The sequence below is a fragment of the Mauremys reevesii genome, linkage group 15 (assembly GCF_016161935.1).
Source record: "Mauremys reevesii isolate NIE-2019 linkage group 15, ASM1616193v1, whole genome shotgun sequence".
Classification (NCBI taxonomy): domain Eukaryota; kingdom Metazoa; phylum Chordata; order Testudines; family Geoemydidae; genus Mauremys; species Mauremys reevesii.
In genome coordinates, this window is record NC_052637.1 from 4,782,667 (window position 1) to 4,800,030 (window position 17,364).

Genomic DNA, 17,364 nt, shown 5'->3' on the forward strand with positions numbered 1-17,364 from the left:
ACCACTTCCTGGTGTGCTCTTCTAATCTCCCTGGTGTCTGGCTGCGCGTAATCAGCGGCCAGGTGATTTGCCTCAGCCTCCCATCCCGCCATAAAGGTCTCCCCCTTACTCTCACAGAGATTGTGGAGAATACAGCAAGCAGTAATAACATAGGGGACATTGGTTTGGCTGAGGTCTGAGCGAGTCAGTAATGTGCGCCAGCGCGCCTTTAAACGGCCAAATGCACATTCCACCACCATTCTGCACTTGCTCAGCCTGTAATTGAACAGATCCTGACCACTGTCCAGGCTGCCTGTGTATGGCTTCATGAGCCATGGCATCAAGGGGTAGGCTGGGTCCCCCAGGATAACGACAGGCATTTCAACATCCCCAACTGTTATTTTCTGGTCTGGGAAGTAATTCCCTTGCTGCAGCCATTTAAACAGACTAGTGCTTCTGAAGACGCGAGCGTCATGAACCCTCCCTGGCCATCCCACGTGGATGTTGGTGAAACGTCCCTTGTGATCCACCAGTGCTTGCAGCACCTTTGAAAAGTACCCCTTGCGGTTTACGTACTGGGTGCCCTGGTGCTCCGGTGCCAAGATAAGGATATGGGTTCCATCTATCGCCCCCCCACAGTTAGGGAATCCCAGTGCAGCAAAGCCATCCACTATGGCCTGCACGTTTCCCAGAGTCACAACCTTTCGTAGCAGCAGCTTAGTGATTGCTTTGTCTACTTGCATCACAGCAGCCCCCACAGTAGATTTTCCAACTCCAAATTGATTCCCGACTGACCGGTAGCTGTTTGGCGTTGCAAGCTTCCAGAGGGCTATTGCTACTCGCTTCTCAACTGTGAGGGCTGCTCTCATCTTGGTATTATGGCATTTCACTGCAGGGGCAAGCAAGTCACAAAGTTCCATGAAAGTGCCCTTATGCATGCAAAAGTTTTGCAGCCACTGGGAATCGTCCCACACCTGCAACACAATGCAGTCCCACCAGTCAGTGCTTGTTTCCCGGGCCCAAAATCGGCGTTCAATGGATAGAATCTGCCCCATTACCATCAGGATCTCCAAAGCGCAGAGGCCCGCTGTGACGTTATTGATATAAATTGGGACCATATAGAACATGGGTTGCAACCAAGGTCCTGCAGTGGCACCAAATCTTAGATAAAGGGGGTCATCTAAGGTGTCTAAGACCAGATTATGGGTTGCTGATTATAATTATGCTGTCTATATGTCTGTATCATTTTTAGTTGAAGTTATGAATGTTGGCTCTATGCTGTCAGTATTTCAAGTTGGTGCTGTGCTTCTGGGGGAAGCCTCCCAGACAAGCTGGTGTTAGCTCTGCCTAGCCTGTTTGATGGCCCATTAAAGGGCCATCGGCTACACAATTGACCCTTGGAGAGAAGGCAGACACGCCTTGTGACTCAGCAAAGTATGCAGGGACTGGCTCATGTGACTCCAGGCTCCATTTTGCTGTAAAATTCCACAGTGAAGACAAAGGGATTCTTACACCTGGAAAAGTCTATATAAGCCTAATGCCTCATCTCCATCTTGTCTTCAATCCTGCTTCTGACCTCTGGAGGGACTTTGCCACAAACTGAAGCTCTACACCAGGGACTGAGGACCCATCCCAGCGGGGGATGCATTCCAGAGACTTAAATTGAACCTGCAGTTTACTCCAGCACTGCTGCAAGCCTGAACTAAGAACTTTGCCATTACTGTATGTAATTGATTGCATTTAACCAATTCTACCTCTCTTCTCTACCTTTTTCCCTTTGTAAATAAACCTTTAGATTTTAGATTCTAAAGGATTGGCAACAGCGTGATTTGTGGGTAAGATCTGATGTGTATATTGACCTGGGTCTGGGGCTTGGTCCTTTGGGATCGAGGGAACCTTTTTCTTTTATTGGGGTGTTGGTTTTCATAACCATTTATCCCCAGGACGAGTGCACTGGTGGTGATACTGGGAGACTGGAGTGTCTAAGGAAATTGCTTGTGTGACTTGTGGTTAGCCAGTGGGGTGAGACCAAAGTCCGTTTTGTCTGGCTGGTTTGGTTTGCCTTAGAGGTGGAAAAACCCCAGCCTAGGGCTGTGACTGCCCTGTTTGAGCAATTGGTCCTGAATTGGCACTCTCAGTTGGGTCCCGCCAGAATCGCTCCGTCACACCCGCGGTTTGAGAAAATTCTGTGTCTACGTCCTCATCACTGTCATCACCGCGCTGCCGTATCCGCCTCCTCCTCACCTGGGTTTGAAGGTCCTGGTTCACCATATACTGCACGAGAGTGCGCGAGATGTTTAAAACATGCACGATTGCAGTATTGAGCTGAGCAGGGTCCATGCTTGCTGTGTTATGGCGTCTGCACAGTTCACCAAGCAAAAAAGGCGCGAAACGGTTGTCTGCTGCTTTCAGGGAGGGAGGGGGTGAGGCTGCACCCAGAACCAACCGCGACAATGATTATTGCCCCATCAGGCACTGGGATCTCAACCCGGAAATTCCAAGGGGCGGGGGAGGCTGCGGGAACTATGGGATAGCTACGGAATAGCTACCCACAGTGCAACGCTCCAGAAATCGATGCTAGCCTCGGACCGTGGACACACACCACCGATTTAATGTGTTTAGTGTGGCCGCGTGCACTCGATTTTATACAATCTGTTTTGCTAAACCAGTTTATGTAAATTCGGAATAATCCCGTAGTGTAAACGTACCCTGGGATCTGTGACGGGGCCTCCCTACCCCGCACTAGCCCGGACAGCAGAAGTCCTGCCTCCCTGGTGAAACTGGCATGCTCAAAGTGCTCTAGTAGTATAAAGGGAGGGAGCCCAGCTCATTCTAGGCTGGAGGCTGCAGGGGAAGGACCTGCCTGGGCCAGCCACAGCCTCTGACTGCACCGGGAATTGAAGCCGTTCATGGCCCGCCTGCACCCCAGCGACTGGAGGAGCCCCTGGAGATGAGTGACCAATTGCCCCCATATGACATCCACCCATGTCCTGCCCCCCTCAGAACCCGCAACGCATCAACCCTCCCACTCCTTGTCCCCTGACCACTCCTTTCCAAGACCCCCACACACTAACTGGCCCCTGGAACCCCAGCCCCTACCCATCTCACCCTGCTCCCTGCCCCTGACTGCCCCAACCCCATCCACCAGCAGGACCCTGGAACTCCCACCTGCCCAACCCCCCCTTCCCCATTCCCTGACCGTCCCCCCAGAACCTCTGCTCCATCCAACCCTCCGGTGCCCAGCACTCCCTGCCCCGTATCCAACCCCCAGCCCCGGCCCTTTACCATGCTGCTTTCCCCCACCTCCCCCCTCTCCTGGAGCCTCAGTGTGCGGCATCCAGGAGCAGCCCTGGACAGAGCTGCAGCAGCCTGGCTCCAGTGAGGCCTGAGCTCCTGCCACTTGGCCCAGAGCTTGCAGGCCAGCCCTGGCCTTACCACACAGCTCTGAGCAGGGTAAGCAGCATGGTAAGAGTCTGGGGCCAGGGGGGTTGGATATGGGGCAGGGAGTCCCAGGGACAGGGAGTGGGAAGGGAGGTTGGATGGTGCAGAGGTTCTGGGGGGGTGGTCAGGGGATGGGGGAGGCTGGGCTGAGGGGAGCCTCAGATTGCCCCACTTGCCCCCCCCCCCGGCGGCCCTGGAGCTTGCAGCCCATCCCCCCCCCCCCCGGCCAGCAGCAGCTCAAAGTGGCAGGTCTGGGGAGCTGAGCTGCTGGCGGCTTGGGAAGCTGCAGCTCTGGGGGAGGAGGGGGGTAACCGGGGGAGGGGCAGGGGAGGTCCCAGTTGGGAGCTCAGGTTGGGGACAGGACAGTCCCATGGGCCGGATGTGGCCCGCAGACCTGAGTTGTTTGCCCACCCACCCCTGTAACAGCCGGTTCTTCACCCATGTCTAATTTTAGCAACCGATTCTTGCGAACCAGTGCGAACTGGCTTCAGCTCACCACTGGTTGTCACCCTCTCGCTCTGACCCAGGGCCTGTTTAATTATGTAGCCAGAGTGGAGCACCTGATCAGAAGAGATTGCGGGATCCTCACATCAGAATATCCCAGACCCCCATGGTTAGAGCAGTCACCGCAGCAGTGGAGATCACTGTTCAAACCCTTCCTCCCCATCAGGCAGAGCAGTGAGCAGAACCTGAGTCTCCCATGTGCCAGGCGAGTGCCCTAACTCCTGAGCTCAAAGTCATAAAGGAGCCTCTCACAGCACCTCCCCTGGATATTGTCAGGGACCCCAACAGAAGGGGTGCTCAGCGCACTCCTACAGGATTGGGCCTCATCAACAAGAGAGGCTTTCCCCTGCCTGCTTTCTGGTTTGAAGCTCCTTCTGGGATTTACACATGAGGTAGGCGCAGGGGCGGCTCTAGAAATCATGCTGCCCCAAGCAGCGCGGTGCGCTGCGCCGCCCTTCCCCGGTCCCGCGGCGGGTCCCCTCTTCCCGCGGCTCCGGTTGAGCTCCCGCAGGGATGCCTGCGGCAGGTTAACCGGATCCCTGGAGGAGTGGACCTGCCGCAGGCAAGAGTGCGGCGGGTGCCGTGGTCCCGCGGCTCCGGTTGAGCTCCCGCAGTCATGCCTGTGGCAGGTCCGCTACTCCCGGGCTCCGGTTGACCTGCCGCAGGCATCCCTGCGGGAGCTCAACCGGAGCCGCGGGAAGAGGGGACCCGCCGCAGTCATGCCTGCGGCAGGTCCACCGGAACCAAATGCCGCCCCCCGAGAAAGGGCCGCCCCACACGCCTGCTTGGCGCGCTGGTGTCTAGAGCCGCCCCTGGGTAGGCGTGTGGACGCTTAGGGTGAGGCAGCAGCGCTCAAACTCAGGAACAGAGAAATTTAGGAACCCTGGGAAATTTTATCACAGAAATGTTGGTGTTGAGTGAGTTTGGGTGTCTGCAGAGTTAAGGGCTGCCAGGCAGAGGTTTTCTGCATTTCAGTGGGGCAGGAAGAGGTGGGGAAGGGGTAGAGTGGGGGCAGAGCAGGGGTCAAGCACCCCCAGGGAAATTAGAAAGACATCGCCTCTGGGCATTGTTACTGGAGAGGAGTCGGGATTCTCATTCTGGGAATGCTCATGTGCACAGTCAGCTGCAAGTGACATGGGCTGAGGGATCCATCTCTCCAGCCTCCCCATCACAGCTCCTGGAGACCACTTCTATTGGCCAAAAATAACTGCATGTCACATGTGTCTGACTAATGCCCGCAATTCCCAGGCAATCCGTTCACCAGTACAAACCTCAGCATCAGTGAGATCCTCTGCCTGAGCCCATCCACGAGAACTGACAGCATCTGGACGCCATGAAACTGGAAGGCTGGTTAGAAGCAAGTTTACAACCATGTAACGAGTTTGCCTTACACAAGGGTAACAATGTATCTCCTCACAATAGGAGTCAGGATCTGTAACAATATTGTATCCGGTTGCCCATGAAGTAACCAGCGGCTTCCCCAGCAGCATCTCTGCCCTGCAAGCCTTTCCCGTTGCAGCTGCAGCACCTGTTCTGGCTCCAGAAGGCCACTCCCCAGATTCCCTATTGAATCTGGTCTCAGATCCACTCTGCCACGATAGAGTCCTGGCTGCAGCGCCCAGCCACAGGAAACAGCAGCAGAATGAAGGTGTGTGACTGATGGCTCCAGATCTCCAGCCATGCATTCTCCAGTAAAACAAGGAGCAGGGCCAGCCTTGCCCTTAAGGAAAATAATTTCATCTCACTCCATCCAGCAGCAAGAATGTAGGAATTGCCCAGTGCACTGCATTAAATAGCTGCAACATTGTATCCAGCTGTAGGGCAGCCCCTGAACCAGCAACCTCCCTGGAAACTCTCCCTTCTCACTACCACTAGCTTTCCATGTCTGCTTCCAGGTGGCTGCCCCCCAGACACTCCCAGGCCCCCTCTGTCTGTCCCCAGATCCCCTCCTGCAGCCAGGCTGGACAAGGGGCCTGAGAGCCTTGGGGACAGGAGATCTCTGGTTAGCCCATCCCCTGTACAGCGCAGGAGCCGCAGCTCCAGCTCCCCTCACACCCGCTGCCATCTGCAGAGAGCCAGGAGTCCCTGGGAGCTGGGGAGACTGTGCAGGGAAACAGAAGCAGGAGCCGCCAGGCTAAGAACAGGGGTGATGGCTGCTCTCTTGGCCAACGAACCCAGCACTGAACCAGGGACCCCTAGAGCTAAAAGCACAGGCTGTCCCAGCTTATGCTAAATATTCAACCCTTTGTAACTGTACCATCTCCACACACACCCCAGTGGGTTACACAAGCACCACAGAGACATGGGTCCTAAGGAGCCTGAAGGCCAGGTAGGGAACAGCCAGTAGGAGTCAGCAGCTGTGATTCTCGCCCTCCTTGCCAGGCTGCTCCACCAGATCCTCATGTCAGACAGTGAAACCCCCAAGTCGATAGTTACCCTTTTTGACTTAAGTGACTATTCCAAAGTTTGGGGCCTGGCAGACATTTTGGAGGAGCTGGTGACAATTTGGACTCATCACACTTCATTCAAGGGCTCTTTACAGTCCACAAAAAAGGAATCACAGGAGACCACACCCAGAAAGGAAACATCTAATGGTACAAAGTTCAATCAGCCCATTTCTGAGGAGAAGGAAGTGAACCTAAACTCCTCTTTTGTCTCTTTCCTGCACTAGAGGTCATGGCTGCTGCGAATCCAGCAAAAACGCTCCAGGATGAACTGACCTGTCCCATCTGTCTGGACTATTTTAAAGATCCAGTGTCTCTAGACTGTGATCACAATTTCTGCCGAGCCTGCATCACCCAGTGCTGGGAGGGATTGGCTACCAACGTCTCCTGCCCTCAGTGCAGAGTGACTTTTCCCCAGAGGAACCTCCGGCTGAACAGGCAGCTCAGGAATATTGTGGAAGCAGCCAGAGAACTGAGGTTGTCACCAGGGAAGGAACCAGAACCAGTTGAGAAACACAAGGAGCCTCTAAAACTGTTCTGCAAAGAGGATGAAATCCCCATCAGCCTGGTGTGTGACAGATCCAAGGAGCACAGAGATCACACCATTATTCCTGCAGAGGAAGCTGCCAAAGAATTTAAGGTAGGAAAATAACTTATTGTTGTTTTTATAACGAGAGCCTTGGGAATTTCCAGAGCATTCGTTTCCTTTAGCCCCAGACAGCCACTCAGTGAGCTCCATTGGAGAGGAATGAGGGGTTTCAGACCTAAGTAGGTTTCCCAGCAACTGGGAAGCCTCCCAAGACTCATGCAGGTGGAGAAGTGTGGCCCTCCATAAACGTCCTAAGGCTGACACGTTAGAGTGAGGGGGAGTGATGAACCCGCACCCCACCCCTCCTGCTCCCCATACACAGAGTCCTGGGCACTGAATGACCCCCCTTCTCTGCCCCTCCCCACTTCCACCCTTTCCCAAAGCTATAAACACCATGTCCATGCTGCTGCTCCTCTCCCTGGGGCTGAGGGAGCAGGAGGAGCTGCCTGTTTGGCACACATCCCCTTTGCCCTTCTCCTGCAGAGCTCCTCGCGCAGAGAGGAAGGGAGCCCCACCCTCATGAGACTGACGGGGAGCACAGGAGTGGAGCTCCAGTCCTGCAAACCCCAGCAAGTCTGCCTGATATAATCAGAGATGGGATTGCAGGAAGCAGGGACTGGGTGGGAGCGGGCAGCAGAGCAATGGGGCACTGTAGCAGGGTCACTGCTTCCAGAGTGTCCCCTCGTGGCCTGGGGTAGTCCTACCTCATTTTCCCTCGGAGGTTCCCAGAAATAATCCACAAAGGCTCTTCTGTGGCCAGTAACACCCCTGCTCTCCCAGCAGTGACTCCCAGGTCTTCTGGTCTGGAGTTCGGCCTTATCACCCTGAAGAAGATCCCAAGGCCGCCTCTGCCCTCTCCACGGGTCTCCTCCCTCTGGCTCTCAATAGGCCTCTGTTTTACCTATCCCAGGCCTGGTTGGATTACATGACACCCCCTTCTCCCCCAGTCACTGCTCCTTCATTCTCCCCCCTGGGGAGGAGAACTGGCTATGTCACACCCAGCCGTGATCACTGCTCCTTCATTGTCCTCGCCTGGGGAGGAGAACTGGTTTATCACAGGTGGGGCTGAGACCAGCCACCCTGTGACCGACATCGTTCCTCTTCCACATCTCTTGCAGACACAGGGAGACAGTCCCCATCCTGCAGATTTCACTTGGGAAATTTTGGCCGTAGATTTCAGTGCGGGAACCTTGTGCCCATAAAGGTTTCCATGTTGGCATCAGTAGCAATAATAAGAATTCATAACCAATAGAATGTTCTGATTTCTACTGCAGTAGCATCTCCAGGCCCCAGTGAGGGATTAGGGCCCCGTTGTGCCAGGCACTGTACAGACAAGTCAGGCAGAGAGCCCACAGTCACAGTCTAATGAAGACGATATGCAGCAGGTGGATAAAGAAAGAACCGGGGCTGGGAGTGGGGGACACGTAAAGAGGGTGGTGTTTGCATACACTGGCAATCACGATAGGTCATCATGGGTGGCCACCATTCCATATTTCAAAGCTGTCCATTTCCCATGGTGCAGACATAGCTGCCTGTACTTTTCTATGGGGAATGTTTTAGGTGATGGAGTGGTAGCAGGCACAAGGGGGAGTCCATGGTTCAGTCTCCTCTCCCTCCTTTGAGCTTGGCAGGAATTTCAGAATCAGGGTCAGGGAGTCGAGACCCCCTTGGGTGCTATTTCCCAAATGGTGGCTTGTGACCCACCAGTGAGTTGTGGGAAGTTGTAGATGGGTTGTGGGCTTGGTGCGGAGGGGCAGCCGTGTGGGGACGGGAGTGGTAGCTTCTGTCCCGCAGGGCTGAGTCCAGCTCTCCACAGAGGGAGCCTGTGGAAAAGTTCCAGCATGAACCTATTTGTCCCATCTGTCTGGATTATTTCAGAGAACCTGTCACTCTGGAGAGTGGGAACATTTTCTGCCAAACCTGCATCACCCAGAACTGGGAGTAATCAGCTATCGCTGTGTCCTGACTGAGCAATAATTAAGAAAGGCCATTAGGAGGGAAAGATGCCTTGATAAAGGTGGCAGGCCCTGCAGGGAGATGATATTTTCCACTGGGATTCTGAACTCCTGTGCTGCTCCACGAGGGGTTAAACTGAGATGCTGCCGGCCTGCACTAGAGGAGATCACTGTTCTAAACACCATGTGGACTCCAAGCACCTTGAGTCCTCACACAAAAGGGCCCCAGACAGCGCAGGTCCATGCCAAATACAATGGGGATCATAGGCGCCGACTCCATGGGTGCTCCAGGGCTGGAGGACCCACGGGGAAAAATTAGTGGGTGCTCTGCACCCACTGGCAGGCAAGCTCCCCGCCCCCCGCCTCCTCCTCCTCCCCTGAGCATGCTGCGTCCCCGCTCCTCCACCTACCTCCCAGCACCTCCCGCCTGGCCACCAACAAACAGCTGTAGCAAGCTCCAGGAGGGATGTGGGGGAGGAGTGGGAATGTAGGGCACTCAGGAGAGGAGGCAGGGATTTGGGGAAGGAGCTGAATAGGGCGGGGAGGGGGGAGTTGGGGCAGGGACTTTGGGGACGGGGTGAGAATGGCGGTGGGAGGGGGCGGGGCAGGGGTGGAGTCAGGGCTGGGCCGGAGGCAGAGGGGGGTGAAGCACCCACCGGCACCATTAGAAGTCAGCACTTATGATGGGGATTAGTCTGGGTTGTAGCAAAACTAACCCCTGGGCGGTGGTGACCAGGGTCAGGCTGAAGAACCAGCCGAACTGGTTCCACTAATCCTCACACTGCTCTCCCACAGTGCGGCATTTTGAAATCTCTAGAACTCACTGCTTCTGGGAGCTGAGCTGGGGAACAGGTACCCAGGCAGCCCTGCCTCTGTAAGGGTCAGGGACAGAACCAGGGTAAACCCCAACTGTTCTTGACAACAATGAAAACATCAAATGTGGTTTGCCCTAGTGCCCAAGCCAATTCTATCCACCCAGTCCAGTCCCCAGGGGTCCAGGGCTGAAATTCAGTGGAAATTGGGCTCTTTTGAGAATCCCAGTCCATATTTCAAGCCCTGGAGGTTTCTGGGATCTGTATCACTTTGTTTGTTAAGCCTCCTCAAAAACAGAATATTTCACAGTGAAATAAAAATCCAAGGATGTGACGCCAGTGTCATGTTGGTATAAATCAATGAGGAAAAAAGGTCAAACAATTTCAAGGAGTCTGAAAATGAAACACTCCCAGTGTCCATTAATATGACTTCAATTCCTTGGTATCACAGATATCGTAAAGCTACTGGGTTCTCCACTCATCAGTAGAGTGTTTGTTTGTGTTGGAAAAGCTCCCACCCACACGCACACTCTCACGCCTAACAATAACACCACTCAACTCAGTTTCTGTTTCTTCAGGAAAAGATTCAAGCCCACTTGAAGATGCTGAGGGAAGAGAGAGAAAAGCTGCTGGGATTGAAAGTGAGAGAAGAGAAGAGAAACCTGGAATACCTGGTAGGGGCCCATCATTATTAACCTGCATTTGTAACGAGCCGGATGGAGGGGCGTTCTGAATCAGAGCAATGACGAGAGGCAGGGGCAATCTAGAGGCTCAATTACATTTTATCTCAATCCGTTGGGGCGGGTAAAACAGAAATCCGTTAAGTGGGGCATAATCACAAGTAAATCAAAATTAGTTGTTTTAGGAGGAACTACTACTTAGGCCTACACCATAAACCAGTGGGTTTCAACATTTTTGCATTTGATAATTTTGAATTGGGGGTGCAGAGACCCCTTTGGAAATCCATTGTCTGTATGGACCACAGATTGAAACCCACTGCCATAAACTACTGTAACTATTATTCTTATCTATTGTATATTTACTACTGTTAGCTTAATTACACTCTCTTCACAGGAAACAATTTACATTAATGAAATAACAGAATTTTGAATTAGAAAATCCAGTGCACTAAAACAAACTCCCGCTGTTACACATTCACGCCTCAGTTTCACAGTTTTCATAGTCTGTTAGCTCAGAGTTTGGGGGATGTTCTTGAGGAATCCTCTTGTGCAATCTTTGTTTACTATTTTGAGTTCCAGCTTAAATAGAGGCATGTGTCCTTGGCTGTGAAGTCTTGGTTTCATGACTGAACAATTATCCCTCTGCTCATTTCTGGCTTGCAGTCCTATTGTGCTCTGACAATCTCTCCATTCCTGTCATTCACTTTTTATGCCTGTGGGTGTTGTCCAGATGTGTTGTTTTACAGTCCTTAATATTTTCTTATTTTCACGTCCCGCTGCTTTGGATCTCCATCTCCAAGGCCATTGATAACGCACTATCCAGGCCATGTCAGACATGGAAACATCCCTTTATGAGATTCTGGGGCCAAATGAAAAGGTCTGAGATAATTCTCTCAGGATATTGTTCAGAGTCAGATGACTTAGAATTTAGAAAAAAAATCTTCCTCCAACACACTCCAACATACCCCAGGCTCCACCCATGTCCCTGACCAGCCCTTTCCCTATTTTCCTTCACAGAAACAAACACAAACCGAGAGGCAGAAGATCGTGTCTGAATTTCAGCAACTCCGGCAGTTCCTGGAGGAACAAGAGCGACTCCTGCTGGCCCAGCTGGAGAAGCTGGACAAGGAGATTGTGAAGACACAGAATGAAAGTGTCAGTGAAGTATCTGAGGAAATTTCCCGTCTTGGTAACCTGATCAGTGAGATGGAGGGGAAGTGTCAGAAGCCAGTGACTGAATTGATGCAGGTGAGACTGAGTTAGAAATACTCCAGATCCCAACACAGGGACAAGACTGCTCCTAAAACATGGGCACAGGAGTCCAGCAGTAAGAGATCACCATGTAACTCAATGTGTATTGCAGAGATGTGAATGACTATCATTTCTGAAAAGTTACAGACACTGTGATGTAAAAGGTGGAAAAGCCTTATTAGCTCAGCAAATGCATAGTCCTGGGGCCAGTACACAGCCTCTTTTCCCCATAGTTGCTATATCTCTTCTTCTGGATTTCGAAGTGTGTCAGGTGGGACAGAAATTCCCTCTCTATTTCTCTCCTCTAGGATGTCAGAAGCACTTGGAGCAGGTATGTGGCTCTCTCTCTCTCCCTCACACTTCACAATGCTGGGAAAGAGCTTGGAGATGATGTTACCATGCTCTCTACCCAGGGCTCTACAGAAAAATGTGTGGGAAGGTCATATTTTTGGATACAAATCTCTCTGATCAACTTCATCCTGAGGTTCTAACCCTTTTATAGAAGACTCTGGAATTTTCCATTCTGTGGGAAGGACTGACCTCAAGTATTTCCTAGAAATGTCAGATCCCTGGAGGACTGGCTGCCCGAGGATTGTGAGGATGGAATATGGGCCTGTCACTGCTGGGGCACTGGTCACTATTCAGCCCAGGGCAGCAGTGGTCAAGAGTCTTTCCCACCTGAGGACTGTTTGGAGACCTGTGTGGAATGAGCTGGGGAGGGGGGAATTGGTGTCTCAGTCTCGTTCCTAGTGGACAGATTTCTACACTTCATCTGGGAACCTCCTGTTCCTCAGAGCATGGCGGCAAAGGAGTGAATTGTCCATAGAGACTCAATTCCCCTTTTGTCACCAGAGCTGGTCTCTCCAGGCCAGAGCTGAAGAATAATAATGGGACTTTTTGTGGGGGACGGAAAGGGTTCACTGCCACAGCCTTGCTCTGAAGCTGGGAGAAGTAGAGGAATTCTAATTCTAGACCCATTAGAATAGTGAGTCACTAGCCAGAATTTATAACGAGTCAATTAATGAAATATAATCATGTGGAATTGTTTCTCTCTAGGTCTGCGAAGGGGAAGTTCCAGCAGCCAGAGGAGATTTCTCCTAAATTAGAATTAAGACTCAGTGATTTCTCCCAGAAAACTGTTGCTCTAATGGAGACTCTCAGGAAGTTCAAAGGTACTGAGAAGGGACCTAGGAGGGGAAATTGGGATGAGCCGCTGAGACTGTGGGAATAGAATGGGTCTGGCCAATTGGTTGATAATTAGATGATGGATCTATTTAATTGTTGGGTGAGAATGGTCCAAGACACTCCAGTTGATTAATTCAAACCTTTATTTGTACCACAAGCATGCCTTGCCATTGCAATTACTATTCAAGTAAGAAATTACAGACATACCTTATAGATGTACTGGCCAGTTACCTTCTTCTGGGGCATAGATGCATCACAGGGAATTTCCTGTGAGGTTCAGGTTCCTCTTTACAGATCCAAATTATATATTAGATTTTTCAATCATCTTTGACTGTTACAAATATTAAGTATCTTATATAACTCGCACAATAAACATTCATGAACTTTTTAATTGGCAGGGCTTTTGCTATACAAGCTATTTTCATATTATTGGTCTCTTCTGATTGGTTTATTGCTACGGATTAAGTCTAGGTCACTTTGACCCTGGTCTCTGCATAGGGGTTTTGGACTTTGCTAACTGCTCCTGGGCTGTACATTTTGGGTGTCTGATGTCTTTAAGGTTTCAGAGGGGTAGCTGTGTTATTCCCAAGTCTTTGCAGGCTCTGGGTCTAGATTATGGCAAAGGGCAGAAAGTGAATGAGAGAAACCAACTGGAGTCTGAAGGGTGGGAGTGAATGAGGAGGGGAAAAACAATTCTTCACTTACAGAGCGTCTGTCCTTGGTCCAGCTGCAAGGATGCTGGCTCCATTGCTAAGAAATGCCTGATTGAGAGGGGAAATAGGTTTCAGACCCTTTTATATTAAATATCTGAGTGCTTCTCGGTGTGTTTCTCTGTCATAATTAAAACACAGTTCTAGGAGTTAAGAGTGGGGATGCTGTTATGAATATGAAAGCCTGAACTCTCGTCTCCTTTCTCCTTTCCCCCTCCAGACACTCTGCTGTCTGTACTAGAAAGAAAAAGAGGAGAATCCCTAGGAACATTCAGACAGGGTGAGATTGCAGCTGGAGATTGTCTTTAAATTATCAGAAAATGTCTTCATGAGATTGTAGCTAAAGTTACCAACCAAACCAATACGGACCATGACACACAGAGCCCTAAAAACAACACACTGAACAGTGAGGAACTCCCACACTGAAGTCACACAAACACTCCTGACACCAACCTTAGTGCTGAGTTCATGCCCACGCTGCTGAACAGAAACACTCTCCCTGAGCAGCCTGTGCGCAGAGCTCTCTGCCTGGAGGGCTGACATATCCCTCTGCTTTACCCCAGTGCAGGCAGGGCTGGCTCCAGACCCCAGCGCGCCAAGTGCATGCCTGGGGCGGCGTCCTGTGGGAGGGCGGCAGGTGGCTCTGGTGGACCTCCCGCAGGCGTGCCTGCAGACGGTCCGCTGGTCCCGCGGCTCCGGTGGAGCATCCGCAGGCACGTCTGCAGGAGGTCCACCAGAGCCGCGGGACCTGCGACCACCAGAGGCCCCCCGCGCCGTGCTGCCGTTCTTGGGGTGGCGCAAATCCTAGAGCTGCCCCTGAGTGCAGGGGTCTCCCCATCACTCTTCTCCAACATCTTGCCTTTCCTCTGGGCAGGGCTGGGCTCCCCCATTGGAGTGCTTACTGCTTCCTGGAGTCGGAAGATGCTCTCCCTGTGAGGCTGTCAGCTCCTCCCTTCTCTGTAGGTTGGGGATGGGGCTACCCCACCAAATGACATTTCTGTCTGTCTTTTCTTAACTGGCTCTTCCTACTCTGGCCTGGGAGTGGAGGCTGCATTTAGGGGAGGGAGCTTCTCTCTGGGGTTCAAAGCTGGTATCTGCCTCCTCTGCTCTCTCCTCACTAACAGGGGCGGCTTTAGACATTCCGCAGCCCCAAGCACGGTGGCATGCCACGGGGGGGCGCTCTGCCAGTCATGGGGAGGACGGCAGGCAGGCTGCCTTCGGTGGACCTCCCGCAGGTGTGCCTGCGGAGGGTCTGCTGGTCCCACGGCTCCACTGAAGCTGCGGGAACAGCGGACCCTCCGCAGGCATGCTGCCGAAGGCAGCCTGCCTGCCGCCCTCCAGCGACTGGCAGAGCGCCCCCTGTGGCATGCCGCCCCAAGCACGCGCATGGCATGCTGGGGCCTGGAGCCGCCCCTGCTCACTAAAACCTGCCTTGATGTGTCTCTGATGCTGGGAATGGAGCAGCCCCAGCAGAGGAAGCAGGGACTGAAGCCTCAGCAAGCAAATTAAAAATGAATGAAGTGGGTCCCATTACACCGACTGAAGAACTGCAGTGACATCCCTGCTCAGTCTCAGGTGCCCAGGACAGAGGCAGCTCCTGGGATCCAGGACTGACCCAGCCAGGACAGGGCTGCTGGGAAGTGAGAAAATGGTCCCAGCCTCCCCCAGGGCTGAGCTCTGCCCCTAACTCTCTGATTCTTTCTCCCCAGAGCATGTGACTCTGGATCCAGACACGGCTCATCCCCAACTTGTCCTGTCTGAGGATCGGAAAAGTGTGAGACGGAGGGACACACGGCAGAATCTACCCAACAACCCTGAGAGATTTGACTGTTGGGCCTGTGTGCTGGGCTGTGAGGGATTCAGCTCGGGGAGGCATTGCTGGGAGGTGGAGGTGGTGGATGGGGGAGGCTGGGCTGTGGGGGTGGCCAGAGAGTCTGTGGGGAGGAAGGGACGGATCAGCCATAGCCCTGAGGTGGGGATCTGGGCTGTGGAGCTATGGGAGGGTCAGCTCCGGGCTCTCACCTCCCCTGTGAACCCCCTGCCCCTGAGCCAAGTCCCCAGCAGGATCCAGATTTGTCTGGACTGTGACTGGGGACAGGTGACATTTATTGATGTTGATGACGAGGCCCCGATATTCACTTTCCCGCCGGGCTCCGTCCCTGAGGAGAGAATCCGACCCTGGCTCTGGGTGTGGCTGGGATCCCAGCTCACACTGTGTCCCTGAGCGGGACTGGGCAGGAATATCTCATTGGGGAACCAGACATTAACCTTTCTAACCTCACACAACCCAGTCTCTATGACCTTGGAGGACTCCTGTTTACCCAGCTCCTGGCTCCTCATCTCTATGACCTGTGGAAGCCCCTCCTCTTTCTTGCAGTCTCAAAGATGGGAGGGGGAAGAACCCCTGGGGCTGCAGAGGGGCCCTGAAGGGCTGATGTGAGGGCTGGGCAGGACTAACAGCCAGGCTGGGACAGGTGCAGGTGGGGGTGCAGGGACACAGTGCGAATCAATCAGGGTTTGGGGGGTTGGGGAGAAGCAGCAGCAGGGAGCGGTTTGTACAGATCTGTGGGATTAAATGGGGCAGGTTCAGTGCCCCAAAATGATGTGATGCCTTTTATGAGACATAAAAATAAACATGATAATAAATGTTGAGTTCTTTCGATTTGTCTTCTGGCTTCTCAGCCTTTTCAGCTGCACACAGATCACATTTTAAGTTTTCCTTTGCAACCAAAAGAACCAGAAACTTGCTTTGTTTAGGAAATGGAAGCCAAGAGTCTCACTTCATCACATGCTTCCAGGAGCTGGGGTTTTAACAAACACACCAAATATCAGGCAAAACCATGCTCTGAAGTGTCCCTAGCCTCTGTTGGCCAGAGGCTGTTTATGGGCAACAGGGGACGGATCACGTGATGATTACCTGTTCTGTTCATTCCCTCTGGGGCACCTGGCTTTGGTTACTGTCAGAAGACAGGACACTGGGCTAGATGGAACATTGGTCTGACCCAGTATGGCCATTCTTGTGTTCACGAGACTCATTATTAAATCATGAATGCTGGCAACACTGATTTACACAGAGCCAGAGCAGCCTTAGTGTATGTTAGAAACAGGCCTTTGGAAAAACTGATTCCGACTTAACCATATTTTTGGCCTGTGAATTGAATATCCCTGGACTTGGAAGGATTAGATTTTATCAGTAGATGTCTCTAAAGGCTGATTTCACTGGACGCACACAAACTGATAAAAAATATTTCCATTGATAATAAGTGAAATTTACAAATAGGCACAGTAAGAAAAATGCTGCTTGAGAACTTACTAGAGTTTGAGATAAGGAGATTGACCAAGTATATTTTGAGAGGTGATGTTGACAATTTGTGTTTTAACAGTTATAAAGTTTTAATGTTTTGAATCTCCACATTCACTGTCACTAAATAATTATTGTCTGATTAAAATATTGTGTGACCCTCCCCCCACAATTTCCCACAACTGTGAACATTTAAATTGATCAAAATGGGCAACTGTGAGTTTAACTAGATAAACTACTTATCGAGATTAATCTTATATTAAATCAAATTAATTTTGCCAAGCCTAAATATCACTCCTTAGACACACAGTTCTGTCAGCTCATCAGGAGAGGCGGATGGTGATGTCCATGTGAAGCCCAACTGACCCTTCAAAACAGTCCAGGGGGCTGATTGCAGGATCAGAGCCTTATTGCTACATTTTGCACAAAAGCTTATGCCCAAATAAATTTGTTAGCCTCTAAGGTGCCACAAGAACTCCTTCTTTATTTTTGCTGATACAACACGGCTGCTAC

At 51.9% G+C, this 17,364-nt stretch overlaps 1 protein-coding gene and 1 pseudogene across 1 annotated transcript; both read left to right on the forward strand.

The window, feature by feature from the left end:
- The window catches only part of LOC120383895, a 379,520-nt pseudogene that overhangs the window by 100,796 nt on the left and 261,360 nt on the right, over positions 1-17,364 (forward strand).
- Positions 6,601-16,165, forward strand: LOC120383957 (zinc finger protein RFP-like). Its single transcript, XM_039502280.1, has 7 exons — positions 6,601-7,008; positions 10,303-10,398; positions 11,422-11,652; positions 11,964-11,986; positions 12,712-12,827; positions 13,771-13,830; positions 15,260-16,165. Exons 1-7 carry the CDS (start codon positions 6,601-6,603, stop codon positions 15,772-15,774), a joined length of 1,449 nt encoding a protein of 482 aa, XP_039358214.1. The 3' UTR covers positions 15,775-16,165.

Coding starts and splice junctions, on each gene's coding strand:
- LOC120383957 (XM_039502280.1), top strand. CDS start 6,601: ATGGCTGCTGCGAATCCAGCAAAAACGCTCCAGGATGAACTGACCTGT. Junction 11,653..11,963: donor CAGTGACTGAATTGATGCAG/GTGAGACTGAGT, acceptor TCTCTCCTCTAG/GATGTCAGAAGCACTTGGAG. Junction 13,831..15,259: donor CCTAGGAACATTCAGACAGG/GTGAGATTGCAG, acceptor CTTTCTCCCCAG/AGCATGTGACTCTGGATCCA.